This window comes from Quercus suber, unplaced genomic scaffold (assembly GCF_002906115.3).
Source record: "Quercus suber isolate HL8 unplaced genomic scaffold, Cork oak 2.0 scaffold_42, whole genome shotgun sequence".
Classification (NCBI taxonomy): Eukaryota; Viridiplantae; Streptophyta; class Magnoliopsida; order Fagales; family Fagaceae; genus Quercus; species Quercus suber.
In genome coordinates, this window is record NW_027069507.1 from 562,161 (window position 1) to 575,823 (window position 13,663).

Below are 13,663 nucleotides of genomic sequence, written 5' to 3' on the forward strand. Positions count from 1 at the left end.
AAAATCAAATATTTTCTATTCACGGGAGAGAAGAGACTAGTTAGCATGGTCAAGAAGCTTTTAAATTTACATCCATTTAATTAGCAATAAGTTTACCAATGAATTTCTAACTTGTTTTACAAATTTTACGTACAAAATTAAGATTTTTTTTAATAAAAAAACGTATAAAATTAAGATAAATCATAAAACGACTTATATGTGTCCGTTTGGTAGGGTATTTTGAATAACGGTTTTTAGTATTTAAACAATATTACACGTATTTTTACACACTTTTTCATCCACACATATTTCTAAAAAATATAAACAACATTAACCTTGCCAAACAGCTTTATATATTTCAAAAAGTTAGATAAACTATAATTATGGTGTATTTGGATACTGTTTATTTTGCTGAAACTGAAAAATTATTAAGATTTTTTTAAAATAAAAAAACGTATAAAATTAAGATAAATCATAATGCGACTTATATGTGACCGTTTGATAGGGTATTTTGAATAACGGTTTTTAGTATTTAAATAATATTATACATATTTTTACATATTTTTTCATCTACACGCATTTTTAAAAAATATAAACAACATTAACCTTGCCAAACAGCTTTATATATTTCAAAAAGTTAGATACGCTATTATTATGATGTATTTGGATATTGCTTATTTTGCTGAAACTGAAAAATTATTACTGAAAATACGATAGATAAAATCATAAACCTAAAAATTAGATAAAATAGTATAGCGAAACAAATAAATAGTACTAAAAAGTACAATAAACAGTAAAAATAAGATGAATTTGGTAAATAATTTTCACGGTTGTTCATTTGTTCATGCACTCTCTACTTAGACCTTTCTCATCTCTGTCTGAACTCTGAACTATTTGAATAGTCCACCTACCGCACCTGCCACTTGCGCTCTCTCTGTGATCTGATAGTTAAAGAACACTTCCTCTACAATGTTGCCTCTCTCTCTCTCTCTCTCTCTCTCTTGTTCCTTCTCTGACTTTCGGTTTTTTTTTTTTTAAATAAATTTTAGAAATTTCTAAATTGGGTTTCTTCTTATTGACTTTAAAGTTCAAATCAAATCTTAGAGTTTCAATTTTTTTTTTCATCTGGGTCTTCTACAAAACTAGCACTCTTGAACCTTTTTCTCTGAATATTGCATCACTACACTATCTGAAAATTCCATCTGTTTTTTATTGAAGAAAATCAGTTTGCTCATGTTTAGATTGCTTCGCTTCACAGTCTAGAACCCCACTCTCTCTCAAATAAATCTCTAATCTTTATTTCTCATCCTATAATTATTACCTTTCAAGCTTGTTCTTTTATGTTTTCATAGGATTATTGGGTGTGTTTAGAGCATTAGTAATGATTTCTCATAGCCATTCAGACTCAGAGGCAGAGCCACCTTGTGGTTCTGAAACAAGAGCTTCAACAGCAGAGAAGCTTTACCAAACTTTTATTATCTCTGTACCAGTCTCCTCTGCTTTTATCTTCCTCTTCTTCTTCTACCTTTGCTATCTTCGCCGTCAAAGGGCCAACTGGTCCTCCCTTCAAAGGCCACCATCTTATGCCAACAACAATGATATCTCCAGGGTAAACAAGATCTTTCCTTGCCCTTTTCCTTTTTTTCAATTATTTGTGTAATTTGCATGTTGAGGTTTGTGAATGTGCAAGTGTTTCATGGTTGTGGTTGCACAGTCTGAATTGGGCTTGAAGAAAGAACTGAGAGAGATGCTACCCATTATTGTATACAAAGAGAGCTTCTCCATCAGAGATTCACAGTGAGTGGACTTCCTTATTTTGTTGATTTTTCTTATGTCTAATATTCTCATCGAAGTTGTTATTGCTTATTAGTATTTACTACTTAGTACTGTCTTTTTTCCTTCTTCTTTTTTGGATACAAGATAGAATTTTTACTCGAGCCTAATCTTAGTTTACATGTTTGTGAAACTCCCTCGTAGAGACTTAAACTCCAGCCTTACCCTCTACAATCCACAAGCACTTATACTTGTGGAGTGACCATCATCACACTAAAGATGTGTGTGGTGGTAGCACTGTCTTTATTATTGATGTATCCATAACTTGTTTTTTCTTGCACTTTAAATCTTCTTAACCTCCATATTAGGATTTCGGTTACTTGATGATAACAGTCCAACTGTTGAGCTTTCCCAGTTGAGTCAATTTAGTGCTGTTGATTCATTTATTATCTAGATATACAGTGTAGTGGTTATTAGTACATATTAGAGATTAGTCCAATTTGCTCTTCAGATATAAGGCATCTGTTTAAGTTGCTATAAATTAAAATAAATTAAAATTAATGGAAGGTGCATCTTGAGAGGGTGCATTACTTTCTAACTTGCTATGTGTTGGACTGGACTGATTGTTTTATATCAGTTTTGATAGAATTGAGTAAAGCCTTATCTGAAAGATTAGTCTAGAGATATCATTGGGAAAGAAGATATCTTTCTAATTGACCATACTACAGATTTTGGGTCACTAGCATCATAGCTGAGCGGTAATGGCACCTTATGAAGCAGGGAGCTTTCTTGTGTTTAATTTTTATTGCTCTTAGGATTTCTCTACACACAACTCATAACTTAATTGGTGGATAAGTCATGATTCCATTCTCCACTTTAATTTAGTTAATATAGTTTGATGAAGGAAGACATTTGTGTACATGATCAGATTAAATAACACATGATGTTCACATGAGCTGATTGGTGGTCAACATTTTGTATTATGAGACCTGCCTTTAATTGAATTCAAAGTCACAAACATTTTTCTTTGATTACGGTATGTATTTTTAAATCATTAACTTTTTATTAAGCTCTTTTTTCAAACTTAAGAGGAAAAACTGTGGCATTGGCATTGTTCAAGACAAAGGTTAATCAGTGCCTTTTATCTTCTTTACTGTCAAATCCATCAAAGCAATCTAGTTAATAACCATCATATCTGCCAGAACTAACTGGTCTCATACTTATATTTATTCTTTTTATGCACCTTGAGGCAGCGTGGCCTTTAATAACAATAGATAATAGTTGCTTTTGAAATATGGGATGCATAGAAGCTGTTTAAAGGGTCTAGAAACAGAAGGCCACCATTAAGTTAAACCGAATTGTGAATGTGTGTACCAGGTGTATGCATCTTCTTACATATGATGGAAGCTGAAATGATAGTCATCTATCACCCATTGGAAGTGGTCAATTTAAGGGAATAAGAGGTAAATCCATGTAGAGAGATAAACCATCATAAAAGGGTTACATGGATTAACCAATTACGCATTGCTTGAATTTCAAATATTTTAATTTAGAGTGTTGATATTAAAAATGCTGCTTTACAATTTTAAATCTGGTTTATGTATAGTCAAGTGTTTAAAAAAAATAAAGCATGCTTGAATAAGAATACTGGTATATGTGACTTCTTGGAAAAGGAATTTTGGCTGAGTTTTTGAAAAATGAAATGATTTACCTTATGACATCTTAAAAGTATATATATTTAATAAACAAGAATGAGATTCATATCACATGCTATATCAAGACCAATGCGAAAGTTTATGGGCTTTCCAGAACTGTCCTTTTATGTCAGAAAAGGGAGTAAAATAAATAAGATTAACAACTTAGGCATTTTCTTAAATGAATTGGTTAGTGCCTTGAAGAATTTTATAAATTTCAAGGTTTTTGAGATTACAATCTTGAATTTCTTAGTTTCCTCTCTTTATTATTGCAGGTGCTCAGTATGCCTTGTGGAGTACCAAGCAGAGGATAGGCTTCAACATATACCTGCATGCGGCCATACATTTCACATGGACTGCATTGATCACTGGCTTTCTACTCACACCACCTGCCCACTCTGCCGCCTCTCACTTGTTCCTGCCAGTAAATCTTCAACTGAACTACCTCACATAAATGTTGAATCTGGTCAAGAATTTTCTGTGGCAGTCAATGGTAATGATACATTGATTCAACAAAGGCCCCAGGCTAGCGAAGCAGCACAAGCCAAAGAAGACATTAGAAATCCCAGAAACAAGTCCGAAGAAGATGCAAGAGATGTGAGAAATCCCAAAAACGAAGATGCAAGAAGCTCTGATTGCGTTGATCATGTGAGAGAATCTAGAAGTTCAAGGGATGACATTGAATGACATTATCATATTGATGGATTTTCTGGTAATTTCCTATTTGTGGCACTGTAGCTTAGACAATCTTTCTAACAACTTTCAATTTCTTTTTTTGCTTTTCCCCTCATTTTCAAGTATAGTATTCCGCTCTGCCATAGGGGGGAGCATTGCATATTGAATTATATTTTTCACATGGTAGTGCCTTTTCTTCAAATTTTGATGCCGCATGGTGTGTTCAACTACATTAAATTTGTACTCTTCAATGAAATTGATGCATTAAATATATGTAGAATATTCTTTTTTTAGTTGTGTGGAAAAGATTAGATTTTTTTGCCATGTCAATCAAGGTGCCACACTGCTACCTATTTAAAGCAGCAGTGATTGTTCACAAATTACAAAGCTCTTGCTTTTGCATTTCAAAATAGCTGTGCAAACTAATATGTTATGACGAGTTCCAGTTAGCTCAACTGATAAAATCTCTGCTGCTTGAATAAGAAATCTGGGGTTTAATCCCCGCTTATTCCAAAAACTGATTGATGTCTTGGTTTGGTGATAAAAAACTATTATCAGTAGCGAACGTCATAGGTTGAAACTCAAAAAAAAAAAAAAAAAAACCTAATATGTTATGGTACAATTTACTTCAATTATTAATGTCCGTTGTTTTGAACAGCTTAACCTATATCAAGAGTTGAGCCAATGTTGCTAAAAATGTCATCATGAATCAGATTACACAGTCTTCATGAATCAGATCCTACATCATGCGTACGGCTCTTCAAATAAGATGTTAAGAGCAACAACCACGGGTGTACTTGGCCAGTTCTCTTATATATAATGCATGAGATTCCTTCTTCTAGACAGCAACAAAAAACTGAACTAAATGATCGATTAAAAAAATAAAAGTTTTAGAACTTCTCTGAAAATATTCTTGTCTTCTAGGATGCTTGCTTTGATAATTAGATTAGTGATGGTCGAACAGCTAAAAAGATGGTAATTAGATTAGTATTGATAAGAACTATTGAGCTACAATGTCTTGTACATGGGAACCATGGTTTCAATAAGAGTTTTTATATTAAGTCAATTAGATGAGCATATATATCATATTAACGCATCAAAATTTTCATTTTGTTCAAATTTGATATCTTAACCCATTTCTAATCTTGATTAATACATTCCAAAATGCACCCTAACTCAATTAAATGAATTATATTGGGGTGAAAGAATATAGAAACTTTTGCTATGACTGGAGAGTCCATTCTAACTCATTACCAGTTTTTGACTATTGTGTTTGTTGCTTTCCAAATTTCTTTTTTTTTGGGAGAATTTCAACCTAGTTATTGCTTTTCAATTAGGGCGTGCGCAAAATCCAATAATCCCATCCAACTAACACAATCCAATAGAAAGGCAGTGGATTGGTCCTATAATCATATCCAACTTATTCAATTCGTAAAGGCAATTGACTGTTTTTTCAAGTGGACAACTTGGATTAGATTGAGTGCTTTTTTAGTATTTTTTTTTTTTTGTTTTTTATTTTGTGTTTTTTTAAAATGGCATTTGTATTTGTTGAATATTTCAAATATTGATTTTTGCAACTTTTGAAAATTTACAATTAAAAAAAAAAAAAGATTCTCAATTCGGTTTATATATATAATTTTAACTAGGCAAGTCATGCGATGCATTTTGTTGATAGTTTCTTCTAATATTGTAATAATTTTTTCTTGTAAAAAATTTTAATGCTAGTATCTTGCTTTATAGACAAAATAGAAAGACAATAAGCATAATGTAGTGATTGATCATACTATATGTATTTACAAATATGAAAATTGCATGATATGTCTACTAAAAAATGCAAATATCATTTTGATAAATAAAAATGCAAATATCCTTCAATAATTTTTTTTTACATTCTTAATTGTGGGTTATTAAATTTTTTTTTTTTTGGTTGGACCTTGTTTTAACTGCTGCAAAAGTAACTAAATTTGAGCAAAAATATCATATTTCAAATTAATTGTTTCTCATATAAATCTTAGAAAAATGACATCAAAATTTCATTATAGTTAAATAATTAATAAACCACTTCAAACAATTAATATGAAAAATAAATGTATTTATCCTATTAATAACATTTTTAATTACATAGAATAAATGCTAAAATGTTGATTCCATATATGTATAAAACATGAAAAAGAATGTCATACTCTAATCACCTACTACTACTACTACTACTACTACTACTACTACTACTATTATTCCAAATAAAAATAGTTTCTTAAAATTTATAAAAGTAATCATATAAATTCCTCCAATAATCAATGCACAACTATAAATAATTACCCTCAAAAAATATATGCATTTACTTCATTGACTAATTCAATAAATTAATATTTTGATATAAATAAAAACTTTGTTAAGTTAAAAACCTTAAGAGCATTAGCATTAGAAAATTCCAATGCTACTCTATTTTACAATTCTAAAAAGCCACTTTATCATTATACCATACCATTTTACAATACCTCTACATCCCAAACTTCTATTTCTCTCTTTTACTCATTAAAATAATATATCTACATAATAAAATAATATATCTTAAAATCATATCTTTTCTCTCATCTGTCTCCTCTCTCTCATTTTCAGCTTTCTTCCAAATAAAATATATTTTTTTTTTTTTACAATACTTGCTACAGTGCAATTTTATGTTTAGAATTGCACTGTAGCAATATTGCAAAAAAATTTACAATACTGCTGTTTAGTATTCCCCAATGCAGATGATTTTGAGGCTTAAAATTTCAAATTTTTCTTAGATTTGGCATTAGCATTCTCCAATGCTAATGCTCTAATAAAGAAAATTTCAAGGAATGTACATATGGTAGAACTTCATTATTTTCACCCATGATATATATTGTTTTGTTCTTTCACTCCATATCTCTGGTCTACACCTTATAATTTTCTCACTAATAAGTAATAACCAAATTTGATATTTTAGTTCTCCAAAAAAAAATTGATATTTTAAATTATAGTTGAGAAAAATATCCCAAAAAAAAATCTAGTTGAAAACCTTGCAGGTTTGGATGTTAGAATCCAAATGCTTAACAGAACACAAAAGTGAAGAGGGATCCTCCGAAATAGATGCTTGCAAGACTAATTAGAGGAAAAAAAGAAGTCATTAAAAAAAAAAAAAAGAACAGCGTGTAGTGAAAAGGTCAAACACGACCAGTCCACCACTGCTATGTCTATGATTATCTCTCTTCCTTTTTACATAATGTTCTAACTCTCTCTCTCTCTCTCTCTCTGCCTCCTCAATCAATGTATCTCTTCTTTCTATCATCTCCTACCATTCATAAATTTCCCGGAGCTTCTGCTTTTTTTAAGAATTGAAGTTTACAGGTAAATGATTTGAGAAACCTGATCTATTCTGCCGTTTAGATTGCTTCAAATTTTGGCAATTTTTGAAAAAATTAATATAGCTGCACGCGTCTAATAACAGTTCAGTTGTTGTGGTTGTTGTTTTTCTTTTTGTTTCTTGTTTTTTGTTTTTGATTCCTATTTCTCTGCAGCTAAACAGATGTGAATATATGTACAGTCTTTGACTTTATTGCTTTAGATCTTTGATCATTGGGCTTCTCTCAAAATTTGATCTTTTTTATGTTTTTGGGGTAATGATCTGTGTTTATTTCTTTTCAGTTTTTTTCATAGATTACACACTTGTGGTCACTGTTGGAATTTTGAAACCCATAGCTGTGTTTTATTTACTAAAAATTCTCAGATTGGTTATGGAGAATTGTATTGGATTCTATTCAATTGGGATTGTTTGAAAATTTATGATAAGTGTTACCTCTGATTATATTTTATTTTTTGTTTTGTTTCTTAACAGAGTATATGCCATGGTAGAGTAGTGTGTTGGTTGTCATATGGGTATTTCTGATTTCTGAAAAAGCCTAGGCAGGAATGAGGGACGTCTTTCTGGATTTTGAATACTTTGCTGAGGGACTATGTTGGTATTTAGCGGACACTTTTGACCTTGTAGTGGAGGAATTACTTGCATTTTGTTTGGTTTTTGCCTCTTTAGCTGAGGAGTTTATTGGGTTCTTATTTTGCCAAATCTTGATTGCTTAGATTGTTCAGAATCCTACATTCAATAGAGGCAAAAGAAAGGTTTAGCAGAGTCCTATGTTCAAAGTTTAATTTTTGATGAGAATGCTTAATGTGTGGTAAAGTCAAGTGGGTGTTAAAGATCTGAACCGGAAAGAAAAGAAGGATAATTGAGAGTGTCTCTGATCATTATAAGTGTTGCTTTTTAACTAGAATTGGCAGCTTTCTTAAGTTGGAGTTTTATCACTATGGTCATGGATACGATTCAGAATACAGTTCACTATTGTTGTGTTTCAAGGGGTAACAGGATTTTGTACACTCATAACAGTGGAGACCATGAAATTGAAAATTTGGCTGCTTTGTGCTTGGAAAGGGCTCCCCCATTCCACCGTTGGTATTTTGAGACAACTTGCAAAAGGACTTTTGGATTTTTGATGGAAGATGGCTATGTTTATTTTGCAATTGTCGATGAGGGTGTGGGTAACTCCAGCATTCTTCAATTTCTAGAGCATGTGAGAGAAGAATTCAAGAAGATAGCTAGAAAAGGTTCAAGAGGAAGTTTTTCAAGTATGAACTCAGTTGGTCTACAAGAACAATTAGTGCCTATCATCCGCCGCTTGATCAACTCGTTGGACAATGTTTCTCAAAATGGCAATGACTGGATAGCTGAAACAGGTTTGTCTCCATCACCAAGTGATGCAAATGGCCAAATTGAAGCCACTAGTTCTACAAAAGCCCCCTTGTTGGGAAAATCTAGCAAGCAAGAGAAGAAGGCAAAGGATCATGTGATTGCAATGAGAGACATTGAGTCGGAGGGGCATCGAAGATCTACAGATAGAGGAGTCAAAGCTGATTTGGAAACTCCAGATTCTAATAATCAAGTTGGAGTTGGTTCCTCAGCCTCATTACAGAAGGATTTGGGTTCAATGAGGTTCAGATCAAGCTCTCAAATTATCCGAAAGAAATGGTGGCGCCAAGTACGAATTATTCTTGCCATTGATGCGGCTGTTTGTTTGTTACTTTTTGTGATCTGGTTATGCATCTGTCGTGGTATTTCATGTATCAGTTGAAAGATTTGTCATTTCTGTTGGACTTTAAACACAATAATGGTTCCAAATCTTATGGAAATTTGCATTGCAATCCAAATTCCTTGAAAGATACCTCCTGCAGTGTAGTGAAAGCCACATACCAACCTTATCGAAGAGATTAAATTGTATATCTTAAGTGTATAGTTTAATAGCTTTTGCATATGTATATGAAATATTCATAAGATTATCTGGTTCTTGGCATTAGAGATTCTATATTGTTGTATCAGTGACACCAGAAAATTCATGCTAGTAAGTGCAAAATGGGGTTTCGGGGTGTTTCCACTTTTCAGAGAGTATTGGACTGTTGGTTATGGTTAATTTCTGGTTGCTGTGGATCAGTGAGTTATTAGTATTTGTTCTTTGTGTGTCCAAAAAGCCCCATAGAGACTTATTTAGATTGGATGAAAAGAAGTGTCATTAGTTATGTAGAACACTCTTTTTGCCATCTTTTACATTGTGCTTGAATGAAAAAGAACGGTTAAATGCATATAAATCTATATATATATATATATATGTCTAAAAATTGAAGCGTAGTATTTATTATTGCTATACTCTTGTTGAGTCATATTAGCGGCCAGGTTATCAGTCCCACTAACTTTCTTTTTTTCTTCTTCTTTTCCATCCTTTTGCAAATTAACATTTTCCCAATCACATCAGGAAAAAAAAATCCATCTATTAATTAAAGTTTTCTAACTTTTCAACTTTCCATTTATTATTCCATCAAACCCAATCTGAAAATAATTTAAACATTTTTCAACTCTAACTCTCCCTCTCCCTAATCAAGTAGTTATGAAAACCATTCAATTGCCACTCTAATAGAATTCTAAAAGAAAAACCTACTAATTTTTTGTCTATATATATTTGCAATTACTCTACCTCACTCCTGCAAATTTGGAAAGTCTCCCTAGAGTAAAGATTTTCTTTTTTCTTTTTTCTGTTCTCCCACACATTCTTCAAGTTTTCCAAATTATTTTTGTTAGTGATGTGCCATCGGAGATCTCAAATGCTAACAGCATTAGTTCCCATAAATCAACCAAAAAAAATCTCAAAGTCATGGTGAAGAATACATTAAAAGAATCACATTAAGGTCTTACTACTAAAGTTTATGTGGTCATTAATCATTGATGAGTTTTTTTCCACTGATGGGATACCTCTTATGTGCATTTGTGTGACACATTCACCATTATGGATAAATAATTCTCCTTGTATATGCATAGCATAAATCAGTTCTATAGTTGTGACATGAATGTAGATGTATAACTTAGTACAAGATAAGTTACTTTTTTTTTTTTTTTTTTTTTTGGCATTGTAACAAATTTAGATATTATTATGGGATGCCTTTATTTTTTTTTTTTTTTTTTTTTTTGGCATTGTAACAAATTTAGATATTATTATGGGATGCCTTTGCTATAAGACTTTTGCCAAAATTGTAGAATTTGATGTCAATGGAAAGAAAATTAAATCAAAGGACATGTATAAAACTATATAAGGCAACAATAAACAACAACAACAAAAAAAGAGACTAGGGTGAAAGATTATCCAAGTTTGGACAAAGCCTCAAAATCCACGAAGACCAATTGGATGTGAGAAATTCCACGAAGATATATGAAGAAATTGAATTTGGATAAAATATGAAGAAGACCAATTGAATTGAATTGAGTTTTCTATTACAAGCCCTCTCTCTCCTTCTTCTTGTTTTGATTTAATTTTTGTTTGAGCTAATACTTAGTTAAAAAGTTTAGTTGTATTCTAGATATTCAAGAGGAGAAAATCCTATAAAACAAATCAAGTTTTTGAAAAAAATAGCATAATCTTAAATCTAAAATTAAAACCCAAATTAGGAAAACATAATGCGTTATAACATAATTTAGAGGAATGTGAACCACCTAAAAAATAGATAAATATCAATCAAATACACCCAAAAATAATACAATGATAGATTTGTATTTGTAGAGATATTGAAATAAAAAACAATTTTAGAAATTGCTTAATTTTTTAGAAGTGTTACGTCTACAACGTTTACACAACAAGTCATAGTTTTTTGATACTTCACAACAAGTCATAGTTGATAAGTTGTTATCAGTTTTACTTTAAATCTATCACTTAAATTACTTTTTTGCCAACTAATAACAACCAATAATAACTTGCTACTTATGAATTTTTGTGAAATTATTGTCAACATAACATTTCTCTTAATTTTTTAGTAGAGCAAATTTTTTTCAACAAATTTAGTAGAACAAATTATACTTATATCAAAATTATAAAGTAATTATTTATTCCCACGCATTGTGTGAGTTTGCGACTAGTTTACATTTAAAATCCCATCAATTATAAGTCTGCTTTTTAATTATAATCTTCGTAGGGAATATAAAATGGTTGAAACTATAAATGCATTAGTTTAAATGTAATCAAAATTTGTAAAGTCCTTACAGCATGTTTGTTGAATGTATCTATAACCCATTAAAAAGAATTATATTAAGTGTGTGTTTGGCAAAAATTATTTTTACTAATTTATTTTACTATTTAGTTTATTTTTACTATTATTCATAGATCTTACTGCACTTTTTGATACTATTTATGGATCTCACTATACTATTTTTGCTAACTTTTACATTTATTTACACTATTTTCAGCAAAAAAATTTCAATTTCAGCAAAATAAACAAATCTCAAACAGACCCAAAAATAAATCACTTTAGAAATAACGTATGAAAGCATTTCATTAAATTGTGAAAAAGAAACTCTCATGTAATTTTCGATGGCCTTACTACAATATTAAACAAGAAACAAGAAATAATAGTGACAGCCTAAAAAGAACCCCAAGAATACATTTAAAATATAACAAAATTATTTCAGCGACATTATTTCTTAACAATAGTGACAGCCTGTCTTCAGTAAAAATATTACTAGCTAGAACATAAAGAGAGGGTAATTACTAATTATAGAGCCTAAAAAAAATTAATTTAAAAAAAAAAAACACATATCAGTTTTTTTCTTACAGAGCTATAACTTTTAAGAGGAGAAAAGTTCCCAACAAGGTTCTAAACAATTAGGAAAATTCTAAAACAAAGAATACAGTGCCAAACTGAAAGACTAGCCTTCTTGTAGTTTCTATAACTTTGTAGGTTACTAATTCACAAGCATCACTAGAGATTCACTGGCTGTGTATTCTTATGAGGCTAGCCTTCTTGCACTAAACATCCTGGAATTTTTCTAGGAAAGCTAGACAAATTTCCATGTACAGCAACCGTGGGCCGTGGACTCCTAGGCGATCAATCAAATGCTTCCCCCCACAAGTTCTGTAAAGCTGTCAAGACCACAGCAGAAAATAACAGATACATTAGCTTTTTTCAGTGTAGGAGAAAATTCAAAACCGTGATAAAATCAGAAAAGAATTTTGAAATGTAGCCAGAGATGGTCCTTCTAAATACTAAGCCTAAAACTGTTCCTTCAAAAAACTTTGTTTATATCACTCTATGTTGGCTATATATCAATAAAACATGTAACACCTAACCGAAGCTTGGTGTCTATGAATTTCAATAAAATACCAATATGGTGAGATAACAGAGGAAGTTACCTGTATTTCAAACTGGACAATGTTCTGTTCATGACTGACATGGTGATTAATGTTCACAAGATAGTTAACTGATGACCATGAATGATAGGAGTCCAGCTACACATCATGTTGTATTGGCCCCAACATACGTTTAGTTCTCGCAGGAACTCCAATATTAGGCACTGCCAAGCACTGAAGATTTAATGTTGAATGTTAAGATCTTTTGGCTGAAGTTGATTTCTTATACATTTGAAACCAGTAATGTGGATCCATCTATGTAATCCCAATAACTGAAACATGTCATTGCCTCTCAATCAGAAATGGAATATAGGAAAATTTTGTGTATCACATAGAACTTAGCAAGAAAACATGTTAAGCATATAAATCAAGTTGCATTCTGTGCTCTATTTCCACATGAAAGCTTAGAAGAGCCTCTAGTTCAGGAACCCATTTGCTCTCAACAGTGAATGAAAATATAAGATCCCTTCCTTGGTAATCCGGAAGATGATGCCTAACAGCTGAAGCAGCAACCTCACTTTGATACATGCAGTTGAAACCACATTCCTAAGCAAAAATAATATATATATAAAAAATATATAAGACCAATATCAGTGCATTTTTGACAACTTAAATCAACAATAAGTAACTACAAATGAACGAACCTTTTTAACTTGTTGATTCATATCAATTGGAGTTAAACTATGCAACGAGGAAGATTACTTTACTGAGTTTTTTAAAGCATATTTGAGATCAAGCTTCTTACACTCGATAACACTGACATAAGACCATTATCTGGGAAAATGTATTTTCCATCCTGATGAACAA

General features: G+C 31.3%; 2 protein-coding genes across 3 annotated transcripts; both read left to right on the forward strand.

Moving 5' to 3' along the window:
* The first annotated feature begins 837 nt into the window (after positions 1 to 837).
* LOC112016353 (RING-H2 finger protein ATL7) lies at positions 838 to 5,187 on the forward strand. Of its 2 annotated transcripts, XM_065771318.1 has the most exons (4): positions 838 to 1,588; positions 1,694 to 1,776; positions 3,722 to 4,158; positions 4,780 to 5,187. In XM_065771318.1, the coding sequence occupies exons 1-3, from the start codon at positions 1,361 to 1,363 to the stop codon at positions 4,131 to 4,133; spliced, it is 723 nt and encodes a 240-aa protein (XP_065627390.1). In that variant the 5' UTR covers positions 838 to 1,360; the 3' UTR covers positions 4,134 to 4,158; positions 4,780 to 5,187. The 2 variants fall into 2 exon arrangements, with proteins under 2 accessions (XP_065627390.1, XP_023904673.1); XM_024048905.2 differs by lacking the exon at positions 4,780 to 5,187 and having other exon boundaries at positions 839 to 1,588; positions 3,722 to 4,414.
* A 2,144-nt stretch (positions 5,188 to 7,331) lies between these two features.
* LOC112016355 (phytolongin Phyl1.1) lies at positions 7,332 to 9,601 on the forward strand. The gene is made up of 2 exons (XM_024048907.2): positions 7,332 to 7,490; positions 7,978 to 9,601. Exon 2 carries the CDS (start codon positions 8,444 to 8,446, stop codon positions 9,263 to 9,265), a length of 822 nt encoding a protein of 273 aa, XP_023904675.1. The 5' UTR covers positions 7,332 to 7,490; positions 7,978 to 8,443; the 3' UTR covers positions 9,266 to 9,601.
* Positions 9,602 to 13,663: the final 4,062 nt, after the last annotated feature.

What these genes read in the sequence shown, in the direction of transcription:
- LOC112016353 (XM_065771318.1), top strand. Translation starts at nt 1,361, where the DNA reads ATGATTTCTCATAGCCATTCAGACTCAGAGGCAGAGCCACCTTGTGGT. An exon ending in ACAACAATGATATCTCCAGG is followed by an intron (nt 1,589 to 1,693) that starts GTAAACAAGATC and finishes GTGGTTGCACAG; the next exon opens with TCTGAATTGGGCTTGAAGAA. An exon ending in TTCTCCATCAGAGATTCACA is followed by an intron (nt 1,777 to 3,721) that starts GTGAGTGGACTT and finishes TTATTATTGCAG; the next exon opens with GTGCTCAGTATGCCTTGTGG.
- LOC112016355 (XM_024048907.2), top strand. Translation starts at nt 8,444, where the DNA reads ATGGTCATGGATACGATTCAGAATACAGTTCACTATTGTTGTGTTTCA.